This window comes from Leopardus geoffroyi, chromosome A2, assembly GCF_018350155.1.
Source record: "Leopardus geoffroyi isolate Oge1 chromosome A2, O.geoffroyi_Oge1_pat1.0, whole genome shotgun sequence".
NCBI lineage: Eukaryota > Metazoa > Chordata > Mammalia > Carnivora > Felidae > Leopardus > Leopardus geoffroyi.
Genome location: NC_059331.1, coordinates 9,998,709 through 10,020,871, shown reverse-complemented (window position 1 = coordinate 10,020,871; position 22,163 = coordinate 9,998,709). Strand labels below are relative to the sequence as shown.

Here is a 22,163-nt window from a genome sequence, read left to right as displayed (position 1 = left end):
CCTATGGAGGCTCGGGAGGGTCGTGTAGGGCCAATGGGCAGCGGCGCGGCGCCGTCACTCAGGGCGGCCTAGGCCAATGAGCGGAGGGCTGCGGGGGCGTCACGGACAGCAGCAGCGGACTTGGGCTGAGGTTCCCGGGCGGGCGGGCGCGGAGAGACGCGGGAAGCAGGGGCTGGGCGGGGGTCGCGGCGCCGCAGCCAGCGCAGCCAACCCGAGGGGCCGCCGCCGCCGCCCAGCGCGCTCCGGGGCCGCCGGCCGCCGCCAGCACCCGCCGCGCCGCAGCTCCGGGACCGGCCCCGGCCGCCGTCGCCGCGATGGGCAACGCCGCAGCCGCCAAGAAGGGCAGCGAGCAGGAGAGCGGTGAGTGCCCGGGCCATGACCCCGATCCCGGCCTCGCGCTGCCAGCCCCCCCCCCCCGTCCATCACCGCCTGGCCCCTCCTCCTACGCCCCCCCCCATTTCTCTCTGCTCATCCCCCAGCACCCCTTCTCCCTGCCTGTCCAAGGTTGGGGCCCAGAGCCCGCAGAAGACCCCCGAAGGGGCCTCTTTGCCAAAGTCCACCCCCCACCGCAAAGACTGTGCCCCCCCACCCAGCTGTCACTGCCAACCAAGGCACGTATGACCGCTGGGGCCCCACATGGGGCCCTGTCACCACCCCACCCCCTCCTTTCCAGGCCCCTCTTCCCAGATTCTAATCCCCCCACTTCCTCACTCACCTCTCCCACTGATGGGACCCACTACCAGACCCTGACCAAGGCTTCTACCAGTTTGGGAGTGCTGTGGGGTCTGCCTCCACCCCGCAGGGACCTTGGCCACTTATTGACCACACCCCTCCCCCCTCCAGCCCCCGCCATCTTTCTCCTGCCCTTCCCCTTTTCACCTTATCACAGCCCCCCTCCAAACCCACTCTGCCCCCCTTAAGCATTTCCCAGAGCCACCTCCAGCATTGTTTTTCCCTTGTGTGTCACTTGGCATGGGGGACAGGATCTTTCTGGGTCCCTCTGCCCCTCTCTCATCCTGTCACTCTGCCTCTCTGCTTGTGTTCCCTCCTCCAAGCAAACGTCTGTCCCTTGCTGGGGTAGCAGACTGTTTGTGAACCTAGAGAACTGCTTCAGTGCTTCCAAAGCCAAGTTGGGCCCATCTTGCTGGGAGTCATTGCATCTTCTTTCCTGGGTTGGGGGTAGGGGGGCAGCAGCAAAGCCCCTTCCTATCTCCTGGTGTGCCGTGAGCTCTAGACTTCTTGGAGTGCCCCTAAATAAATGGTTGTTTCACAAGTGAGGCGCTGTCATTCACCCAGTTCCCAGGACTTCTTCACCCGCTCCTGGCTCAGGATGAAAAGTGGGATATGAAGTGCCTGGGTTTAGCAGGGCTCATTCAGCTTGAGCTGGGATGGTGAGAAAGGGGACTTGAGGCTTGACAGTGGGGAAAGTAGTGAGTGATATCTAATGACTTGCTTTACCAAGGGACAAATAGATTCTGATCATTCCCGGGGCTCAGCCAGAGAGAAGTCTGTTTCCCCCTCAGCCCCCAAATTATGTTGGCCTTTTTGTCCCAGATTCTGTATGTATTTTGTCTGCATTCTGGAAATGCCTTCAGAAATGGCCTCAAGCCCCTTCCTCAGTTCCTCCAACTCTTAAAATGTCATCACTCCAGACCTATAGCTGGAGCTTAGCTAGGGTCCCCTTCCAGTTACCCAGAAAATAGAGCTGAAAAGAGAGGCCATGTCCAAATACACCCTTCCCAATTTCCGGTCTCAGACCCCTGCATTTGAGTCCTTTGAATACCCCCTCCCAGAAGGATCCAGGCATGAAACCCAGGGAACTTTATTTCCACGCGGATTCAAATGGCAGAACTCAGAATCACCAAGCAGCCATGAGAAGGCCTGACATGTCACCAATGGGCGGGGGACAGGGAGGCAAGTGCCTGTAGCTGAGCGCTTGATGACAGAAGAGCAGGTGGGTAGTGACCAAAAAAGGTCTGGGCATGAGCTCGGAGGGGACTAGGCAGAGGGGGAGGGGCTGGGCCCCCAGCAGGTGAGGCTGGCTGGGAGGTAGAAGGTAGAGGCAGGCAAGCGATATATTGCAGTAGCTCAGTTGAAAGTTGGGGAGATGACATAGTCCTGGAAAACTTTCAAGGCGTATCAAACACATGCAGTGTGGGGCAGGAAGCCACCCAGGGAAAAGTATCTCCCCCGCCCCGAGAAAAAGATCAGAGGCTCTGGAAGGAACCGCTAATTCTCCCAGAGCGTGGGCTAGACACCCAGGAGTGGACTGTCACAATGAAATAGAGCTCCTATTTGTTGGGCATCTAGGATGTGCCAGGCTAAATGGTCTCCATAGATCTGTCCGCTCGAGTGATTTTTATAGTAGTTTTTTCTGAATTTTCCAAACACGCCGAGTTTGACACTGATGATGTCAAAGAGGCAGGATTCACATCCAGATCCACTTAGCAGCCAGCTTCCTGGACCCCAGAATTTCCCAACCCAGATATTCTCAAGGTGCCTCCCTGATTTTTACTCTCTTCGCTTATATTTTCTTAATTGAAAATAATGAAGTTTTGAGCCACTTTCATTCAGATGCAAACTTTGATCTGTCCTAGGCAATCATATAAATGAAATCATGAGACCGCTGTGCCAGTCCTAGTCTCTGTGATACACATTAAAACATAACGTAACTGGAAAAACGAAACATCTCTAAAACGATTTTATGCCCTACCAATGGGACCCTGGGCACACTTTGGGAAATGCCGCAAGCTGTACTTCCTTCCAGAGACTTGCAGGGGCTCTCAGAGAAGGAAATAAGGTGAGAGAGGAAGCCCCTTTTTGCTCCGAGGCTCTGATTCCAAAAGGATGGAATTAGACAAAATTTGCCCTCGCGTAACTATGGTGGGGTGCCGGCGGGGGCGGGGGCAGTAGCCAGGCCAGCCTGCAGGGGGCACCTGAATTTCATCTGTCAGCTGCCAGCCTGACCTGGGGAAGGAAAATGCCCAAGCCACAGTAGGCACCACTTAGGCATCCTGCAGCCCCCGTGCTGCTGTCTCCACGGCAGGGCAGGACAGTGTCAGCTTCCTCCCAGGAGGGCAGGGATCTAGAACAAGCCCTGGGATGGGGCAGGGGAGATCTGTACACAAAGATGCCAAAGCCATTGGCAGGGGCCTGAGTAAGATGCTAAGAGAGTGTAGAAGAAGACCAAGCCCAGGGGTCTGAGCAAGCTGGAGAACTGAGAGAAGGCAGTGGTCCCAAGAGGCCCAGGGACAGGCGGCCAAGTGGAGCTCAGGCCTTGGCTGGCACTGGCCGTAGGCACCCCTGGGAGCTGGCCCACAGGAGAAGGGGCAGGGCTGGTGAGAGGGAGCCCCCAGATACCCCTCCAGGTCCCAGGGACAAGCAAATCCAGGCTCTCTGAGAAGTGTCCCCAAGAGGTCCCTGGCTGGGAAGAATTGGGGCCCTGTAACATCCTTCAGAAGTCTGTCTGAGAGGCAAACACCTGTGCACCAGCAGTTGTACGGGTGCCCAAGAGGGTCCTGTCAAGGCAGCTTTTTCCTCAGCCAGGAAGGCCTACAGAAGCTGGAGGGTCCTATCTGTCCCTCCCCTGCACCCATTGGTCCCTAAGTTAGGTTTCTCTTCCTGCCACCACCCCCCAAACTCCCTGTCTCCCCCTTATAGATAGGGCATTGGGGATGGGTAACCAAGCTGGTACAGCAGGTCTCATGAGCCTTCCCAGCCACCGTAGTCTTGGTGCCCTGAGAGGAAGACTGAATGATGGCTTCCAACCCCAACTATGGTGAGGATGAGCCCTGTTGCCATAGCAACTTCCCAGGCACTGTCTGCCCCTCAAGCCAGGGAAGGGCTGCAGTGGGGTTTAGGAAACAGGTGGCAAGGAAGAGTCTGTGGACCCCTGGCTGGCCCTGGAAACCCCTCCCTTACTAACAACCCTGGCCTTGGGGGCCTGGGGAAGACCAGAGGTGTGGGTAGTTCAGACAAGGGGAGATGGTCCACCCAGAGTAGGAGTCCAGCTCAGACTGAGGCAGTAGAGTGGTCCAGCCCAGTGTTGGGTTAAGCTCAGAATGGGTGTTGGTTCAATTCAGTGGTGGAGTCCGGGTCTTAATGGATGATGGTTGAGTACAGAATGGGGGTCCATCCGACTGGGGGTGATCCAGTCCACAATAGGGATCTAGTTCAGAATGGGAGTTGGTCCAGTCCATTGTCGGGGTCTAGCCCAGAGCAGGGGATCCAAGCTAGATTAGAGGAATCAGCCAGCCCAAAGTAGGGGCCCCAGCCCAGGCTGGGCATCCTTGTCCCAGAATTCCCAGGACAAACAGGTTTCAGAGGGCAAAGTGTGCTGAGATTGCTATCTGCTGAGGGGGGTCTGAGGCTGGGCTTCCTCCTCATGCTGTGGCCCTGGCTTTTTGAAGGGTGTCTGGGGTTCTGTCTGTTAGCCCAAATCGAATCCAGACCAGAGTGGAGGCTGGCAGCCACCCCCCATCCCCCATAGGAGACATAGCAGTGGGGTGGTTTCATAAGCCAGGAGCTGGCTGGGTTTCCCTTCTCTGCCACTTCCTGTTGTCAGCAGGGGCCAGGGGTGCTGGGCACTTTCAGGGAAGCTGCCACTGACCCTCCACTTTTTTGGGGATCTGGAAAGAAGGAGGAAGATGGTCAAGGCTGCCTCCCCCTCCCCCACCCCTAGGTTTAGCCTTTCGTTTCCGGTTGGACTTTCGTGGCTGAAAGCAGAGCCAAGCTCAGGGCAAGGTTTGACAGAGGCCAAGGACATCCTGCGATATCGGTCCCCTCTCTGCCCCTACATAGAAGCAGGACGAATCCAGATGTACCCACTTTTCTCTTGGGGTACCAGGATCTGGAGGCTCCAGGTTCAAAAAGGACTTGGGGAAGGAGCTAGGGTAGCCCTTGGCCATTCCCCCCCCCCCCCCCGCCTTTCTCTCCAGCGGCTCTTTCAGCTAATTAACTGGGCTCTGGGGCCTCTTTGGCCCCCAGGGAGCCCCTTGCTGCTGCCTGGGCCTGAACCTTAACTCCTTCCCCTCTGCCCAGTGGGCACTGCCCTGGGCACATCCGGTGCCATCCTCTGGGTAGTTCAGCACCCACTGAGGAAGTCAGGACCTGGCATCTTGGGAGCAGTGAAGTCTCTGGAACAGGAAGTTAGCTTTAGCACTCCACCCCTGGGGCAGCCAGGCCAGCCAGAAGGGACACCCTCAGGAGAATCTTCCCACTGCCTTCTGCCAAGGAGGGCCTTTGCAAACCTTGGCCGGCCAGGAGCAGGTACCTTTAAATGCTTCCCTGGCAACCAGCTCCTCCTCCCCGGTCCCCCGAGGCCCTCCAGAGGAAGCCAGCTCAGAGGCTCTGCGTATTCCTGGTTTCCCTGCAGAGGGAAGATTCCAGGGAGAGCCCAGGGCAGCCTGGGATGGATACGGGGTCAGGCAGTGGCCAGGGCAGTGACTCGGAGACGACCTTCCAGCTGTGGCTACAGCTGCTCCTCTGGGCCCACCTGACTGTCCGTTTCCTGGGCTACCTGCACCACGCCTTCTGGGCACCTAAGGCGCGGCCAGCACCCTGAGCCCCCCTGGCCAGGGGCAGATGGGTCCCAGCTCACTCTATCCCTCTCCACCCTTCCCATTGCACCCTCTGCTGGAAGAGGTAGGAAGCAGAGGTGAGTATGGGGACTCCAGGCTGGGGTTCCCTCCCATCATGATCCCTCTTTATCTGTCCAGTCCTTCTGGCACTGTCCCCCCTCCCCCACCACTGTGCCCAAATCTGGCAAGCCAATGGCACCAGAAGGGACACAGTCTTGGCCCTCTTATCCTTTGAGAGTCCAGAGAAGAGCTGTACTAGGACCAAGGCACCCATGGAGCCCCTCAGTGGGGTACCAGCGGACAGCCAGAAGCGCAGGCCCACTGAGACAGGAAAAAGCAGAATATGGCAGTTCTCAGGGATGGCCGAGAGCAAAGAGGGAAGCAGGACCGGGCATCCTCCTGGATTCTTTCCACACCCCTTTCTTTGTTCTCTTGGGTCGGCAGAGGTAAAATCCTGAGAGGGTACCCTCTCCCCCAACCTTCATCGAGAATTCAGGGCATATGTTTGGAGGTTGCCAAGGAGGGTGCTGTGTGTCAAAAAAGATCCTGCTAGTGAAAGCATTGGATTTGGTGCAGCCCCCAGGTCTCAGGATGTTGGTGGCCCAGCCAAGTACCGGCCTAGAACTCCTGGCCATTCCTTGACTGCCCCCTGTCTGCCCAGTCACTCACTTTAGGACTTTCCTAGCCAACAGTCTCTCCATCTGCCGCCCTTGTAGCCCAGTGGAAGGCCCTTGTCTCTAAACTCTGAGGGGTTCTTGGGGACAGTGGGAGTGGTGGCCACCCATGAGGCTGTGTGGGATTCCTGGCATGGTGTATGCGTAGTCCGGGCAGATGACAGGCAAGGCCAGAGTGCACATGTGCAGGACCCCTTGGGTGGCAGTCGCCACAAGAACAGCAGGGGGCGGAAGACCACTCTGTCTGTGGGCCACCCTGCTGAACTGCCACCAGGGTTAAACTTGTGGGCAGTGAGGTCCAGCAGGCAACCTCAGGCCTGGTCAGTCTTAACAAGTGCATTGAGAGTGGTAGCAGGTCTGACCCATTAGGGCAGGAATCAAGCATAGAAAGCATTCAGCCCAGCACTGGCACACAGGAAGGGTCCTGAACAGCAGCGAGCCTGGCCCCAGCTGGTGGTTACAAGGACAGGCCTGTACTGTAAGAATCCATCAGACTAGGGGCGCCTGGGTGGCTTAGTCGGTTGAGCGTCCGACTTCGGCTCAGGTCATGATCTCACAGTTCGTGGGTTGGAGCCCCACGTTAGGCTCTGTGCTGACAGCTCGGAGCCCGGAGCCTACTTCGGATTCTGTGCCTCCCTCTCTCTCTGCCCCTGCTCGCACTCTGTCTCTCTCTCTCATAAATAAACATTAAAAAAAAAAATTTTGTTAATAAAAAAAGAATTCATCAGACTGTACACTTAAAGTCTGAACAGGCAATGCACCCTCTGTGTTTTATACCTCAATTTTTTTTAATGTTTTTTTTTTTGAGAGAGAGACAGAGCATGAGTGGGGGAGGGGCAGAGAGACAGGGGGAGACACAGAATCCGAAACAGGCTCCAGGCTCTAAACTGTCAGCACAGAGCCCGATGCTGGGCTCCAACTCATGAACCGTGAGGTCATGACCTGAGCCGGAGTCAGATATTTAACCAGCTGAGCCACCCAGATGCCCCATACTTCAATTTTTGAAAATACTTAAAAGCAAAATGATAGTTGCCATTTATATGGCACTAAACCCCATACCAGCCACTATCCAACCCCCTTTGCCAAGATTAGGTCATTCAGTCCTTAAAACCCCTGGTCGTGTCATTACTATTATTGTCCCTATTTTACAGATGAGAAAAACTGAGGCCCAGAGAGGTAAGGTCTTGTCTAAGGTTGCACAGCTCATCAGAGACCAGGCTGGGATTTGAACTTGATCTTGTCCCAGAGTCCTGGCCCTTAAGTGCTTTGCTGGGCTCCTTCTCAGCCTTGATGAGAATGCCTATTTTCAAGCCTCGGTTTCCTAGGGTGTTAAATGGGAAGAATGGATAAAAGGAAAGTTGGTAGGTAAGCCAAATGAGATAGTGGAGACAAAGCAGCAGATCCAGGAGGCCTTCAACATTAGCCGGATGGTGATATTCGCCTTGGGGTGCTGAAGGGCCCATGGGTGTGGGTATTGGGTAAGGCTCCCCTTGAACCAGCTCCGCAGCAAGGAAGGGCCCCTGGACTGGCAAAGGCAGGACTGGGGCCAGCTGGGGGCCAAGGCAACAGCTGAGCCCCCCAAGGCGCCTGCTACCCGAGCCCCGGAGGCCTCCACCTAAGGCCCGGCCTCCCCAGAGAAGGGGCTAGAGGAGCAGCCAAATCCCCAGGCTATAAATATCTTGGCTGCCGTCGGCCCTGGCCATGGAATGTCGGTCAGAACTGGGGCGAGTGGGGGTGGGCTGGCCTGGGCACAGCTCTCGGTACCCCTAAGAGTAACCCCCAAGTCACCTTGTACCCCATTTGGGACAAAGTTGAGGTTGGATCCCACTTCCCTGAGTAAAGGGGTCCCAGACCCCAGCCCAAATCAGGGCCCCCCAGAGCTATTCTCCAGCTCAAGCAGGGCACTTGAAGCTACTGGGAAAGGGTCGGTCTCTGGGTTGAGACAGCTGCACCCCACTTTGCACAAATGGGCATCTCCCCAGGAATAGCCTAGGCCCACCCTGACGAGTTAGAGTCTCTATCTAACTCTCTCTCTTTTCCTTTCAGTGAAAGAGTTCTTAGCCAAAGCCAAAGAAGATTTTCTTAAAAAATGGGAAAATCCTGCTCAGGTAAGCCCCCTGAAGCAGAGCCCTGGAAGGAGTAAGCCGATGGCCCCCCCATCCTCCGGCTGTGTCCCCATAACATGGCAAGGATTTTTAGGGCCATGTGGAGGGCTCCAGACCTGCCCCCATTTGCTCCCTAGATGCCTGTGGGGGCTCCTGGGTGGAGGCACCCAATCACCCACTGCCAGGCTCCCCCACCCCACCACCCCCGTCCACCTGGTGGCCCCTGCCCCCCCCCCCGACCCCCCCCCCCCCCCCACGCAGCTGCCAGCAGTTCCTGGGCCCCAGGCCAGGGCCGGATCTGGCCCCTGCCACCAGCCTTAAGGAATGTGTCTTCGCCATCTTGTTTTTCCGCCCCCTGTCCTCACCCCCATCACATGCCACCCACCCCCCAGGGCCCCCTCTGCTGGTGGCAGAGAGGATGCCCCAGACCTTGACCTTGCAGGCCACTTGGGTGGGGGGGTCCCTGACCCTCCCAACTTCTCTGCCCACAGAATACAGCCCATTTGGATCAGTTTGAACGAATCAAGACCCTCGGCACGGGCTCCTTTGGGCGGGTGATGCTGGTAAAGCACAAGGAGACCGGGAACCACTTTGCCATGAAGATCCTCGACAAACAGAAGGTAAGCCCAGCCCCGCCAGGAGGCCGCCATCCCACCCACCAGGCCTTCGTTCGGGCTGTTCCCACTGACTGGCTGGTCTTCCTAACTATCTGTTCACCGACTGTTTCCTGAGCCTTCGTGACGTGCCAGACTCAAGGGCCAGAAGGGCCCTTACTGCCTCCACGAAGCTTCCCCCCACACCAGCCGCTGATGAGAATCCAGGCAGGGGACACGGGTTCAGACACCCAGCCTGTATCAAGGCAGCCAAAAGTCTCCCTGGGAAAAGTGTTTTATTCACACAGACCTCATCTCTAGAAATATTTTTGAGACCCTACGTGATGCCAGGAGCTGCTCTAGAGCACCACCGTCCAACAGAAGTGTACTATAAGCCATGTATAGTTTTAAATTTGCCAGAAACCCCACTTAAAAAGTAAGAAGAGGGGCACCCGGGTGGCTCAGTCGGTTAAGCATCTGACTTCAGCTCAGGTCACGATCTCACGGTTCATGAGTTGGAGCCCCGCATTGGGCTCTCTGGGATCCTCTGTCTCCCTCTCTGACCCTCCCCCGCTTGCACACGCACTCCCTGAAAAAATAAATAAATAAATAAATAAATAAATAAATAAATAAATAAATAAATAGTAAAAAGAAACAGGTAGAATTAATTTCAACGACGTGCTTTAATTAAGCCAGTATATCTATGATATTATGATTTCAATGTCTGTAACCAGTGTAAAAAATATCATTAATGAGACATTTTATATTCTTTTTTTCTGTGTCAAGTGTTCAAAATCCAGCATGTGTTTTACCCTTACAGCTCTGTTCCGATGTTAACTTTTCCCTAGAAAAACCAGAGAAAGCAGAGAAGTTGGAAAAGCACATTCACACACAGCCCAGGTGTTGCAATGAGTAACTGCATTAAGTGTTTTTATATTTTCATTTTAGAACCTTAACATTTTTAAATTTTTAAAAAAATTTTTTAATGTTTATTTTTGAGTGAGAGAGAGAAACAGTGTGAGCAGGGAAGTGGGAGAGAGGGAGGGAGACACAGAATCCAAAGCAGGCTCCAGGCTCCAGGCTGTCAGCCCAGAGCCCAATGTGGGGCTCGAACTCACAAACCTCGAGATCATGACCTGAGCCGACGTCAGACGCTTACCCGACTGAGCCACCCAGGCACCCCTAGAACCTTAAAACTCAGTTCCCCAGTCAACTAGCCTGGTTCTAAGTGCTCAGCAGCCATACCTGGCTAGCGTGGATTATACTGGGCAGCACAGGTATGGACCCACAGGATATAGCTATGAGCAAAGCAGAAAAAGCCCTACACAGCAGATGAGAGCTGACTGAGGGGCCAGCCTGCCTGCACACGACATGCGGGCCTGATACTGACTAGCTGCAAGTGACCTTGGGCAAATCACTTCCCTTCTCTGCATCTGGATCTTCCAAAATGGCATGTTCACAGTGCATACCCCTCAGGGCTCTTGTTTCTATGTGTGAGGCACCTGCTGGGGACAGCTGAGGGTTGAGGAGGAATTAGCCTGGGGTTTGAGTGGCTGTGTGGAGGGTGCCCTGGATGCAGGAAGGGTATTTCTAAACAACCCACCTCGTAGGCATTACTCTTGCTTGTCTTTTCAGTTTCAGCTTAGCTGCCCCTTCCTCCAGGAAGCCTTCTCTGACTTCCCCCTCCCCCTGACTTTACTAGACACCTTATCTGGGCATCCAGAGGCCCCGAGCTTCCCCCAGCACGGCTCTGACACCTCTGGGCCGTGAGGCCTGGTGACTCACATGTTCTTGCCCTGAACCGCATGCCATGCAGGGACAGGCAGCCTCTGCCTTCTGGGTGTCCCCAGCATTCAGCCCAAGGCTCCACAGACCATAAGCACTCAAAGGAACTAGCCCAGCCCGGGCACCTCTACTTCCAGGCATCGGGGAAGAGGAGGACCCTCTCACACACCATTCTCTTCGCCCTCCCTTCCCACCCCTGCAGGTGGTGAAGCTGAAACAGATTGAGCACACCCTGAACGAAAAGCGCATCCTGCAAGCGGTCAACTTTCCGTTCCTCGTCAAACTCGAGTTCTCCTTCAAGGTGGGGTCCCCACACCCAGTGGCGAGGGCCACTGCTGGCTGGTACAGCCTCTGGGCTCCCAGAGCTGGGACGGGGGCCAAGGACAAGCAGTGGCTGCCCAAGGAGGCAGGCCCACTGACAGGAAGGAAGGAGAGCCCCAGAGGGATGCTAGGGGGCAGGAGTCAGCCTGAGACTCTGGGAGACCCATGTTCAACTCCTGGGCACACTAGCTTCTAGCTTGAGAACCTTGGGCAAGTCGCCCAACCTGGATGCCATCCCTGCAAACCGCCTCTGCCTTTTACAGCAAGCACCTGGCACACGGCTATAGGCACAGGCTGTGCCACGCAGCCTGGATTCAAATCCTAGCTCTCTGCACTTCCCAGGCTATTTGGCGCTGGTGAGGGACTTCACTGCCCTGAGCCTCGGTTTCCCCATCTATAAAATGGGGATCATAACGGCCCCCATCTGAAGGGGTTGCCGTGACTGTTCCGAGCACAATGTGAGCACCCTGCCTGAGCTATTTTGGATGCTGTCCTAAGCTGTGACTGCAAGATCTGGGAAAAGCCATTCAAGGCCTAAGACCCAGGCAGTCACAAGGGCCCCATGCGTGATTGAAAGCAAAATTGTCATCTCAGGCTTTGGTCAAGACAGTCTCAGACATGAGCCACCATGGGGTCCTCTCTCCAGCCCAGGCCTGCTGGCCGGTCCCTTACACCCCACCCGCCGGTGCTCACTTTCACCCCCTATAAGCAAGATCAGAACTGCCCCCTTCATCTTCATGAGCAGAAGGAAGCGAGACGGGTCGCTCAGGAAATACAGTGCCTGGCGCTCAGAGCAGACTTCTCATGGGAGCCAGGATTGTCGTTGTCGCTTTATTTTGGAACACCTGCCACGTAAGGGCACCAGGCCTTCAAATGGGGCCTTAGGCTTAGGGAGCGGGGCCCTGATCAGCTGCTGCTTCCCATAGGACAACTCGAACTTATACATGGTCATGGAGTACGTGCCTGGCGGGGAGATGTTCTCACACCTGCGGCGGATTGGAAGGTTCAGGTGAGCTGGCCAGCCCCTGCCATCATGGGCCCGGGTGTGTCCATGGGTGTCGTTGCGTGACCAAGCTGTCCTGGGGACGTGAAGTGGGCTCTCGGGGTCTGTCTGGGTACTTGTTCCCGGTGAGCCAAGGAATCTGTGATTTCTCAACCACCACAAAACAAAATAAACATGGTGACTCTAGCTGTCACCATTTAAGTTGGCAGTTTTAAAATGTACGCTATTGTTTTCCTTATGTATATAGAAACGCACTTTGCATACAACAGAAGGCACAGGTGTTCAGTGTTCTGCTCCGTGAGTGTTGACAGTTACATACGCCGTGAAACCGCCACCCGAAATACCATATAGAGCATTTCCACCACCCTAGAAAATTCCCTCGAATCCTTTGCTTGGCAAATCCTTTCTGGTTTCAAACACCATGAGTGTGTTCGGTCTGAGTTTGGCCGTGTTATAAATGGAATCACACAGTTCATATTTTCTTGGTTCCTTTCTTCTGCTTCCCGTGATCATTTTGACATCTAGCCGTGTTGTTGAGTATATTCATCGTCCATCCTGGCGGTGGTGTTGGGTACAATTCCATTGTACGAATCTACCACAGTCTGATTCTGTTGCTCTGTCGACGGACATCCAGGCTCTTTCCCGTGTGGGGCCACACACGAAAGAGTCTGCCCTGCTTACAGATTTTCAATAGCTGGGCCGGAGGTGGCCCTGTAGGCCCAGCTGCTAGACCATTTGGAGGTAGGCAGGTCGTGCCAGATGTGGCCACCGGCACTCACCGTCCCCTCCCCGATTGTCCCCATCAGTGAACCTCACGCGCGCTTTTATGCGGCCCAGATCGTCCTGACCTTCGAGTACCTGCACTCACTTGACCTCATCTACCGGGACCTGAAGCCGGAGAACCTCCTCATTGACCAGCAGGGCTACATTCAGGTGCCCACCAGGCCGGGCGGGCAAGGGGCAGGCCCAGGCGGCCGAGGGCTGGACCCACCCTCCCTCCTTCCTGGCCAACAGCCCGTTCTCGTGCCCGCAGGTGACAGACTTCGGTTTTGCCAAGCGTGTAAAAGGCCGCACCTGGACCTTATGCGGGACCCCTGAGTACCTGGCCCCGGAGATCATCCTGAGCAAAGTAGGCACCGCCCCGCCCACCCCACTGCCCTGAGGCCCACCCCCTCCCTGCCCTCCTCCCCTCACCCTGTATCCCTTCTCACTCTAGGGCTACAACAAGGCCGTGGACTGGTGGGCCCTAGGGGTTCTCATCTACGAGATGGCCGCTGGCTACCCGCCTTTCTTCGCTGACCAGCCCATCCAGATCTATGAGAAGATTGTCTCTGGGAAGGTGAGGCCTAGATAACGGTGGCTAAGCCCCCAGACAGACCCTTCCCCCACCAGTTCTGCTCACCGTGGAGCCCTGCTTATTGTCAGAACCATCTGGAAGTTCATTGAGTTAGGCCAAGCAATGAAGCTGGGTGCACCAGCCACCTTAACAGGCGAGCACCTCACACAACCTCCCCATCTAATCCTGGACCCACACTGCTGAAACTTCAAGGGCTTCCAAAATCCCAAGCCTCACCTGAACACCTCTCCAGCCCAACAGGAGGCTCAGCTCGCCTCCAGTCGCCCCACCGAGCCTGACTTTTCACAGTAGAAAAGAGACCATGTGCAGTTCGCAGGTGCCCCTCCAGACCTTGCAGGGATCACCTAGGGTATGTGGCCCATGCCTCCCCTCCCAAATGCAGACTTCCTAACTCTCAGGGTGCAGGTAGGGGGGACAGAACTGTTACAGGGTGTGGTGATAACATGCTCACTGCCCCACGATGCACCCCCTCAGCTCTACCCCAGCACTTTGAAAGAGTGATGGAGCTCAGGCTTGGAGAGGGGAAATGTCTGGCCTGGGACCACACCACGGCATCATCCTAGGCCCCCAGGTCTCGAGATAGGTTGGGAACCCCACCTCTGCCCTCAGCTCACTACCTTGCTGCGGGGACCCAGCCATCCTTCCACCTAGCCCAGGAATTAGTGGGAACAGCTCAGCCTGGGGCAAGTGCCTTCACCCTCTGAACCTCCTCTTACTCATATGAGAATGGGGGGACCAGACACTTCTCAGCTGCAAGGTGGGGTCACTAAAAAGGGGAAGACGAGGTGTCTGCCCCCAGGCAGAACAGAAATTGCAGGGAAAATGGCCCAAAGTAGAAAAAGAAAAAAAACCACGGACAGTTCTGAGGGGGAAGAGAAGATGAGCGTAACTCCCTTCTTTGTAGCATTTTACAGTTCCCACGCACCCTCGGCAGTATTATCTCCCTCATGCAACTCTGGGATATCTGCCCCATGCCAGAAAGGCAGGCGCAGGCCCAGAGAGGTTAAGGGCCGTGGCCAAGGTCACACAGCATGTAAAATATAGAGCATTGCTGAAAGTCACTTCTTGTAGCTGTAAATCCAGTGACTACTTGCAAAGTTTGGGCTCCCAGGGTTTGGGAAAGTTTCTGGGAAAGTTAAACTGGACCTTAAAGAGAAGAGTCAGTCAGTGGAGAGAGGGGGAATCAGAAAAACAATTGTTCCTCTCCTAACCATGAATATTTCAGAAATCCCCAGACACCAGTAGAGCTGCCTGAGGAAGCAGTAGCTAAGAATGCATGTTCTGGACTCCCAACAGACCCAAGATTAAACACCCCCGTCCCACTCCTCTGTGTGACCTTAGGCAGGCTATTTAACCCCTCTGAGCCTGTTTCCTCTTCTCTAAAATGGGAAGCACCATAGCATTTACCTTAGAGCAGCAGTTCTCAAAGCGGCCCCCTCTCCAGCAGTATCAGCATGGCTGACGAACTGGCTAGGTACATGGGTTCTCAGGCCCCACTCAGACCTCCGGAATCAAACTCCAGTGGGCCCAACCAGGTTTTAATGAGATTCTGAAGTGCACTCAAATTGGCAGCCCTCCACCAGGTAGGTCTATGAGGCAGCAAAGGCAACCCAGGCTCCCCAAACTCCAGACAACTTGCCCACCCTGTGTTAACCCCCTCTCTCCAGGTGCGGTTCCCATCCCACTTCAGCTCCGACCTGAAGGATCTGCTGCGGAACCTACTGCAGGTGGACCTCACCAAACGCTTTGGGAACCTCAAGAATGGAGTCAACGATATCAAGAACCACAAATGGTTTGCCACAACTGACTGGATCGCCATCTACCAGAGGAAGGTGGGCCGCCTCCTTCCCCGTGCCATGTGCTCCCCCCTCCTCCCCCCCCCCAGTGCACTGAGGGTTTTGGGAGGAGGCTATAAGCCAGAGAGGGCTGCCAGTGGAGAGATGGAAAGGGAAGTGGCATTTGGAAATAGGCCGCAGGCTCTGAGTCAACCTAGCTGAGGCACCTTAGAGCAGTGGGGGTCTAGAAATGGGATTGTGGGGTCATTTGGCCACTCTGTGACCTTGGGCAGGAGATGCCCCTCTGGTGAGTTGGCTATAATGAGATTCTTAGGTTATTAAGGTGAATTCACAGCCTGATGCTAAGCTCAGGCCTGGGTCAGAGTAAGTCATCTCATAAATGTTAGGCCATTCACATTTATTGTTATAAGGATGATTATGTTGACTACTGAGGTCTGGGTGGTTCTTAACCCCTCTCCAGGTGGAAGCTCCCTTCATACCAAAGTTTAAAGGCCCTGGGGACACGAGTAATTTCGACGACTATGAGGAGGAAGAGATCCGAGTCTCCATCAATGAGAAGTGTGGCAAGGAGTTTACTGAGTTTTAGGGGTGTGCCTATGCCCCCATGGGTTTTCTTTCTTTCTTTCTTTCTTCTTCTTTTTTTTTTTTTTTTTTTTTTTTTTGGTGGGGGGTGGGTGGGAGGGTTGGATTGAACAGCCAGAGGGCCCCAGAGTTCCTTGCATCTAATTTCACCCCCACCCCACCCTCCAGGGTAGGGGGGAGCAGGAAGCCCAGATACATGGAGGGATGGAAACACCAGCTGCTCCCCCTCATTCCCTCACCCTCCTGCTCCCACCCCCAGACCCAACTGCTTTTGCCTTCCTCCTCCCCTAAAGCCCCCCCCCCCCCCGCCGCCCCCAACCAGCCTACTTCTGCCTGTTTTAAATGAGTTTCTGAGTTCCAGTCAGACCACGTCTTGCTGGTGTATTCAGGGACAGGGTGTGCAAAGAGAGGCCCAAACTTAACTCCATCCCCATTCCCCCAAACCACAGGCATCGCCAACTAATGAAGGAAAGGCCAGCCTTCTCTTCAGAGCAATGGTGACTGGAGAGGAGAGATTTTAGTGACCTGTTCAGTGGGCTGCTTGCTAGAATTTAAAAAAAAAAAAAAAAAAAAATTTGTATACTCTTATTTAAGTTCCACCAGTGCCTCCCTCCCTCCTTCCTCTACCCTTACCCCTTCCATGCCCCCCACTTCCCAAATCCATTTTAACTAGGCTGAGAAGCAGACTGAATTTGTAAAGGAAGGAGCTGGGGTTCAAACCTCCGCCCCAAGCTGCTAATCTCCTCTGCTCCTCTGCCCACTCCCCCCACCTTGGGGGGGGTCCCCTGCCAAGCCCCTGGAAGGGTCTCAGCCCCTTTAGGAAGCCCCTATCCCCTTCTGCCCCAACAGACCTTTCTTCACCCTTGGGCTTCGGGACCGAGACAAAGCAGCTGCCCCTCTCCCTGCCAAAGAGGAGTTGCCCCCCAAAAAGATAGAAGGGGAGCCCCAACCCCAGGGTCTTTCCTCCCACCAGCAATCGCCCCAAACTCCTGAATTTTATTCTCAGCTAGATTTTAATGCCCAGCCTCCTCTCAGCTCAGTTGGGAAGGCAACCCCAGCAAAAGAAGGCAAAGCCCTCCTCCCTCTTGTGGCCCAGGGTTCAAGGCCAGGGTTGCTGGGGAGCGGCTGCCGGTTTTATTCACCTAGCAGCCTCCGCCCCCCCTCCCCCCAACCTGGGCGCTCCTCCTCTGCGTAGCTGTCAGCTGTCCATCACTCCTCCCCCCCCCCATTTGTGCTTTTTTCTCTCTCAACAGAAAAGTGGGGAGCCCCTGGGGAACCACCCCATTCATCCCCATATCTGTCTCTCATAACTTCTCCCCAACCAGGAGGAGCTCTCAGGCCTAGGGTGGGGCCCCGGGTGGGCGCGGGGGCGATTCAACCTGTGTGCTGCGAAGGACGCGACTTCCTCTTGAACAGTGTGCTGTTGTAAACATATTTGAAAACTATTACCAATAAAGTTTTGTTTAAAAAAAAAGTGTCGCTGGTGTTCCCGACTTCGGTCACCCACCCACACACCCCCAGGGGTTTGGAAAGACCATTTCGGACCCCAACGTCCAGGCTGATCAGGACCTGGCCTGGAGTCTTTGTAAAACCGGGTTTAGCCGGAATTCCGCCACTACCCCGCCCTGCAGGAGAGGGGGGCGCCAAATTGCCCTTTGACCCTGGATTCGGGGTTCCCGAATCTGTGGCGCGCCCCCTCGGCGTCCAGCCCCCGGCCGAGAGGGCGCTCTAGGGAGACGCTGGGGCCGGCGCGCCGGGAGGCCGAGCGGCGGCGGAGGCGGCCCCGGCAAGGGGGGGGGTAAGGGGTGGGGGAGACGGTGCGCGCCCCCCTCCCCGCATCCTCGGCGCGGAGCGCGGGGACAAGCGCGCCGTTGGGGCGCGGGGGCGGCGACAGTCCGAGGGTCCCCGCGGCGCCCGGCAAGCGCAGCGGCCCGGCCCGCGGGCGGCGAGTTCCCGGTAAGTGCGGTCCCGAGAGCGGAGCGCGCCGGGGAGGCGTGGAGAGGGGGGCTGGGCGCCGGGGACGTCTGGGTCCCGCGCCCAATGGCTGGAGGGCGGCCGAGCGCCGCCCGCCCGCCCCGCCCGCCCCCTCTCCCCTCCCCCCGGCGCTCCCCTCCCCCTCCCCCGCCCGCCGCTTTCCCCCGCCCCCGCCCCGGCGCCAACTCCACGGCGCCTCCTTAAAAAGCGCGCGGGAGTTGTAAGGGGGGGCCGGAGCGAGCCTGAGTGAGCGAGAGCGCAGGGTAAAGGGGGCGGGCGGGGGGCCCGAGCTCCACCTTAAAAGCGGGCGCGTGGGGGTGGGAGGGAGGAAGGCGGGCGGCGGGGAGGAGGGAGGGAGGGAAGGAAGGGGGGCCGGAGTGTCCCGGGCGCAGGGCGCGCGTGCGGCGGCGGCGGCGGCGGGGAGGGGCCGGCCGCGCCGCGCTCCCCTCCTCCCTCCTCGCATCCCCGGCCCCGCGCGCGCCCAGCAGAAGCGGGTCTGTGTGTGCGTGCGTGCGAGTGAGTGAGTGTGTGCATATTTTTTTCTCTCTTTTCTTTCTCTCTCACTGTTTTTTCTCTCTCTCGCTCCCTCTCTCTCGCTTTTTTTTTTTTTTTTTTTTTTTTGCAAAGAAACAGCAGCGCCGCCGCCGCTCCGCCGAGGCGCTGCGCCCCCCGGGGGGGGAGGCGGAGGAGGCGGGCAGCGGCGGAGGGAGGGGAGCCGGAGAGGGGGGCGCCGCGCTGGGAGGGAGGCAGCGCGCACGGTGCAGCCGGGCCGGGCGGGAGGCATGGCGGGGCCCCCGGCCCTACCCCCGCCGGAGACGGCGGCGGCCGCCACCACGGCGGCCGCTGCCTCGTCGTCCGCCGCTTCCCCGCACTACCAAGAGTGGATCCTGGACACCATCGACTCGCTGCGCTCGCGCAAGGCGCGGCCGGACCTGGAGCGCATCTGCCGGATGGTGCGGCGGCGGCACGGCCCGGAGCCGGAGCGCACGCGCGCCGAGCTCGAGAAACTGATCCAGCAGCGCGCCGTGCTCCGGGTCAGCTACAAGGGGAGCATCTCGTACCGCAACGCGGCGCGCGTCCAGCCGCCCCGGCGCGGAGCCACCCCGCCGGCCCCGCCGCGCGCCCCCCGCGGGGGCCCAGCCGCCGCCGCCGCCGCGCCGCCGCCCACGCCCGCCCCGCCGCCACCGCCCGCGCCCGTCGCCGCCGCCGCCCCGGCCCGGGCGCCCCGCGCGGCCGCCGCTGCCGCCGCCACAGCGCCCCCCTCGCCCGGCCCCGCGCAGCCGGGCCCCCGCGCGCAGCGGGCCGCGCCCCTGGCCGCGCCGCCGCCCGCGCCTGCCGCTCCTCCGGCAGTGGCGCCCCCGGCCGGCCCGCGCCGCGCCCCCCCGCCCGCCGTCGCCGCCCGGGAGCCGCCGCTGCCGCCGCCGCCACAGCCGCCGGCGCCGCCACAGCAGCAGCAGCCGCCGCCGCCGCAGCCACAGCAGCCGCCGGAGGGGGGCGCGGCGCGGGCCGGCGGCCCGGCGCGGCCCGTGAGCCTGCGGGAAGTCGTGCGCTACCTCGGGGGCAGCGGCGGCGCCGGCGGTCGCCTGACCCGCGGCCGCGTGCAGGGGTTGCTGGAGGAAGAGGCGGCAGCGCGGGGCCGCCTGGAGCGCACCCGCCTCGGAGCGCTCGCACTGCCCCGCGGGGACAGGCCCGGACGGGCGCCGCCGGCCGCCAGCGCCCGCGCGTCGCGGAGCAAGGTGAGCGCGCCGGGGAAAGGGCGGGGTGGGGGGGTGGGTGCCGCGCTGTAGGCAGGTGCGGGCGAAGTTGGTGGTGGGGCGCGAGTCCCGGGAGGAACCGGGTGGCGGGCGGCCTTGGCTTTTCGCGTCTTCCCTGCGGGTTCGGCCCGTGGTGACCTTGGCAAGTGACTTAATCTTCCCGAGCCTCAGTTTCCTCTGCTTGTACAACGCGACTTAATAGCAGTAGCGACCCCTTGAGGTTGTTGAGCGAGTTTAGTGAGATTTGGCTACTAAGGGCTTTATTAACACAGAGCGTGGCACGGACTGAATGCGTAAAAGTTAGTCCGTGTTGATATTAAAGGTGGGTGGTAAGCACACCACTCGATCCTGGATCACAGGGACTGGGCGAAAGGCCAGAACAGCCACTAACCTTTTCCTGCTTCTCTCCCTGGCACCAGAGAGGTGGAGAAGAGCGGGTGCTTGAGAAGGAAGAAGAGGAAGAAGATGATGAAGATGAAGATGATGAAGATGATGTGTCAGAGGGATCCGAAGTGCCGGAGGGTGACCGTCCAGCAGGTGCCCAGCACCACCAGCTTAATGGCGAGCGAGGCCCTCAGAGTGCCAAGGAGAGGGTCAAGGAGTGGACACCCTGTGGACCCCTCCAGGGCCAGGATGAGGGCCGGGGGCCAGCACCAGGCAGTGGTACCCGCCAAGTGTTCTCCATGGCAGCCATGAATAAGGAAGGGGGATCAGGTAAGGATCTCTCTGAGTTGGGGAAGGTTGCCTGATGGGGAGGAACTGAGCCCCAAGACAAAGCCACAGGCATATGCTTTTTCTTTCCCAGCCTCTGCTGCCACTGGGCCAGACTCCCCGTCCCCTGTGCCTTTGCCCCCAGGAAAACCAGCCCTCCCTGGGGCTGATGGGACCCCCTTTGGCTGTCCGTAAGTTGGGGTATTTGAGCCATGGGCGTGTTGCCTACCGACGTGTAATAGAACCAGAGGAGTATCGCTACTCACTGGTTCCCCTTGTTCTGCCACAGTTCTGGGCGCAAAGAGAAGCCGGCCGACCCTGTGGAGTGGACGGTGATGGACGTGGTCGAGTACTTCACTGAGGCAGGCTTCCCCGAGCAGGCAACAGCTTTCCAAGAGCAGGTGAGTTCCCAGCCCTCAATGTACCCCTCTCTGTCCCAGAGCCTCAGTGGTGGGGGGGAAAGGGGGATCTGCTCTGACTCTGTCTGTCTGTCCCACCCAGGAAATCGATGGCAAGTCTTTGCTGCTCATGCAGCGCACAGATGTGCTGACTGGCCTGTCCATCCGCCTGGGCCCAGCCCTGAAAATCTACGAGCACCACATCAAGGTGCTGCAGCAAGGCCACTTTGAGGATGACGACCCCGATGGCTTTCTAGGCTGAGCACCCAGCCTCTCCCCTGCCCCAACCCATTCCAGCCCCCATCTCACCCGAAACCCCCAGAGTCCAGGAGCTGGATGGGGACACTCTCAGCCCTCCTAACAGATTCCAGTGAGGGGGTGTTCCTCCCTACTCCTCTCTTCCCTGTGTTTCCCCAGCATACATACATTTGGCCCCCAGCACATCCTGTACTCCATGATAGAGGAGTGTGGGGTGAGAACAGGGCCTGCTCATTTCACCCCAGGAAGCCAACCTCCCCCCACCCCCCAAGTCTAGGACATTTTTGAAAAAAAAAAAAAAAAATGGGGGCTTCCCATCTCCCCTAGGTCCTCTTCAGTTCAGCCAGATGTTTCCTATATAAATGTTTTGTTCTGCCTGTTCATTTTGGTGGGTGGCCTTTCCTCTCTCCCCCACCACCCACGCCCCATCCTGGTCTGCCCCTGGCCTCCAGCCCCTGGGAATAGCCGGGGTGGGGTCCCTGGGTCTTCCCTAATCCTCTTTCTTTCTGTTGGTTGTCGCTCCAGCTGGCCGTATTGCTTTTTAATATTGCACCGAAGGTTTTTTAAATAAAGTTTTAAAAAAAAAAAAATGCCGGGAGTTCACTTCATGAATGGAGTGGGGGAGGGGGGTGAAGAGCAAACGGGGGGGGGGGGGGGGGGGGGGCCCCCTCCGGGGAGAGTCTAGGTTAACACAGAGTTGTTGGAGGAGCAAGCCAGGTAGTTCACGGGCCTGCCTCACAGCCAGCTAGAACACGAGGTGCTCCAGGAGATCAGGTGCCATCCTCTCCCCATGCTCAGAACAGTGCCCTGGCACACAGTAGGTGCTCAAATACTTGTTGAGTGACCAGCAGTTAACTAGGCTTTATGAGCATTTTCTCGGTTGTTCTCTCCCCAGCCCAGTGAGGCAGAGAGCTCATAAAAACCCACTTTCCAGAAGAGGCAACTGGCTCAGCACAGCAAAGATGCTTGCTCAGGGTCACACAGGGTGGGGTCAGACACCTGTCTGAGTTCTTTACCCAGAGTCTTTTAAAATGTAATTAGTGTATTTAGCTTTATAGCCGTATGTAGTCAGCCTTTGCAAGCCACCAAGAATCCAGTCTATAACTATTGGGGGCAGGGGTCTGTCTTGGGCCCACGGTAGGGTCTCCAGGCTTCACCGGTCCTCACCAGTAAGAGGAACAGAAGGGATGAGACCATGGGACACGCACGTTTTTCCAAGTGAAGATTTTTAGGATTGTTATCCGTAGAAAGCAGCCACTGATATCCCAATTCC

The 22,163-nt window shown here is 57.6% G+C and overlaps 2 protein-coding genes across 4 annotated transcripts; both read left to right on the top strand.

The window, feature by feature from the left end:
• Positions 1 to 99: 99 nt before the first annotated feature.
• On the top strand, positions 100 to 17,269 carry PRKACA (protein kinase cAMP-activated catalytic subunit alpha). 3 transcript variants are annotated; one of them, XM_045492240.1, is made up of 10 exons: positions 100 to 360; positions 8,300 to 8,361; positions 8,850 to 8,978; positions 10,939 to 11,037; positions 11,984 to 12,066; positions 12,867 to 12,993; positions 13,094 to 13,189; positions 13,277 to 13,399; positions 15,085 to 15,249; positions 15,674 to 17,269. In XM_045492240.1, the coding sequence occupies exons 1-10, from the start codon at positions 315 to 317 to the stop codon at positions 15,797 to 15,799; spliced, it is 1,056 nt and encodes a 351-aa protein (XP_045348196.1). In that variant the 5' UTR covers positions 100 to 314; the 3' UTR covers positions 15,800 to 17,269. The 3 variants fall into 3 exon arrangements, with proteins under 3 accessions (XP_045348196.1, XP_045348197.1, XP_045348195.1); XM_045492241.1 differs by lacking the exon at positions 100 to 360 and adding an exon at positions 3,742 to 3,778; XM_045492239.1 differs by lacking the exon at positions 100 to 360 and adding an exon at positions 5,507 to 5,656.
• A 666-nt stretch (positions 17,270 to 17,935) lies between these two features.
• SAMD1 (sterile alpha motif domain containing 1) lies at positions 17,936 to 21,480 on the top strand. Its single transcript, XM_045492238.1, has 6 exons — positions 17,936 to 18,032; positions 18,397 to 19,505; positions 19,943 to 20,237; positions 20,329 to 20,425; positions 20,524 to 20,635; positions 20,736 to 21,480. The coding sequence occupies exons 2-6, from the start codon at positions 18,552 to 18,554 to the stop codon at positions 20,892 to 20,894; spliced, it is 1,617 nt and encodes a 538-aa protein (XP_045348194.1). The 5' UTR covers positions 17,936 to 18,032; positions 18,397 to 18,551; the 3' UTR covers positions 20,895 to 21,480.
• Positions 21,481 to 22,163: the final 683 nt, after the last annotated feature.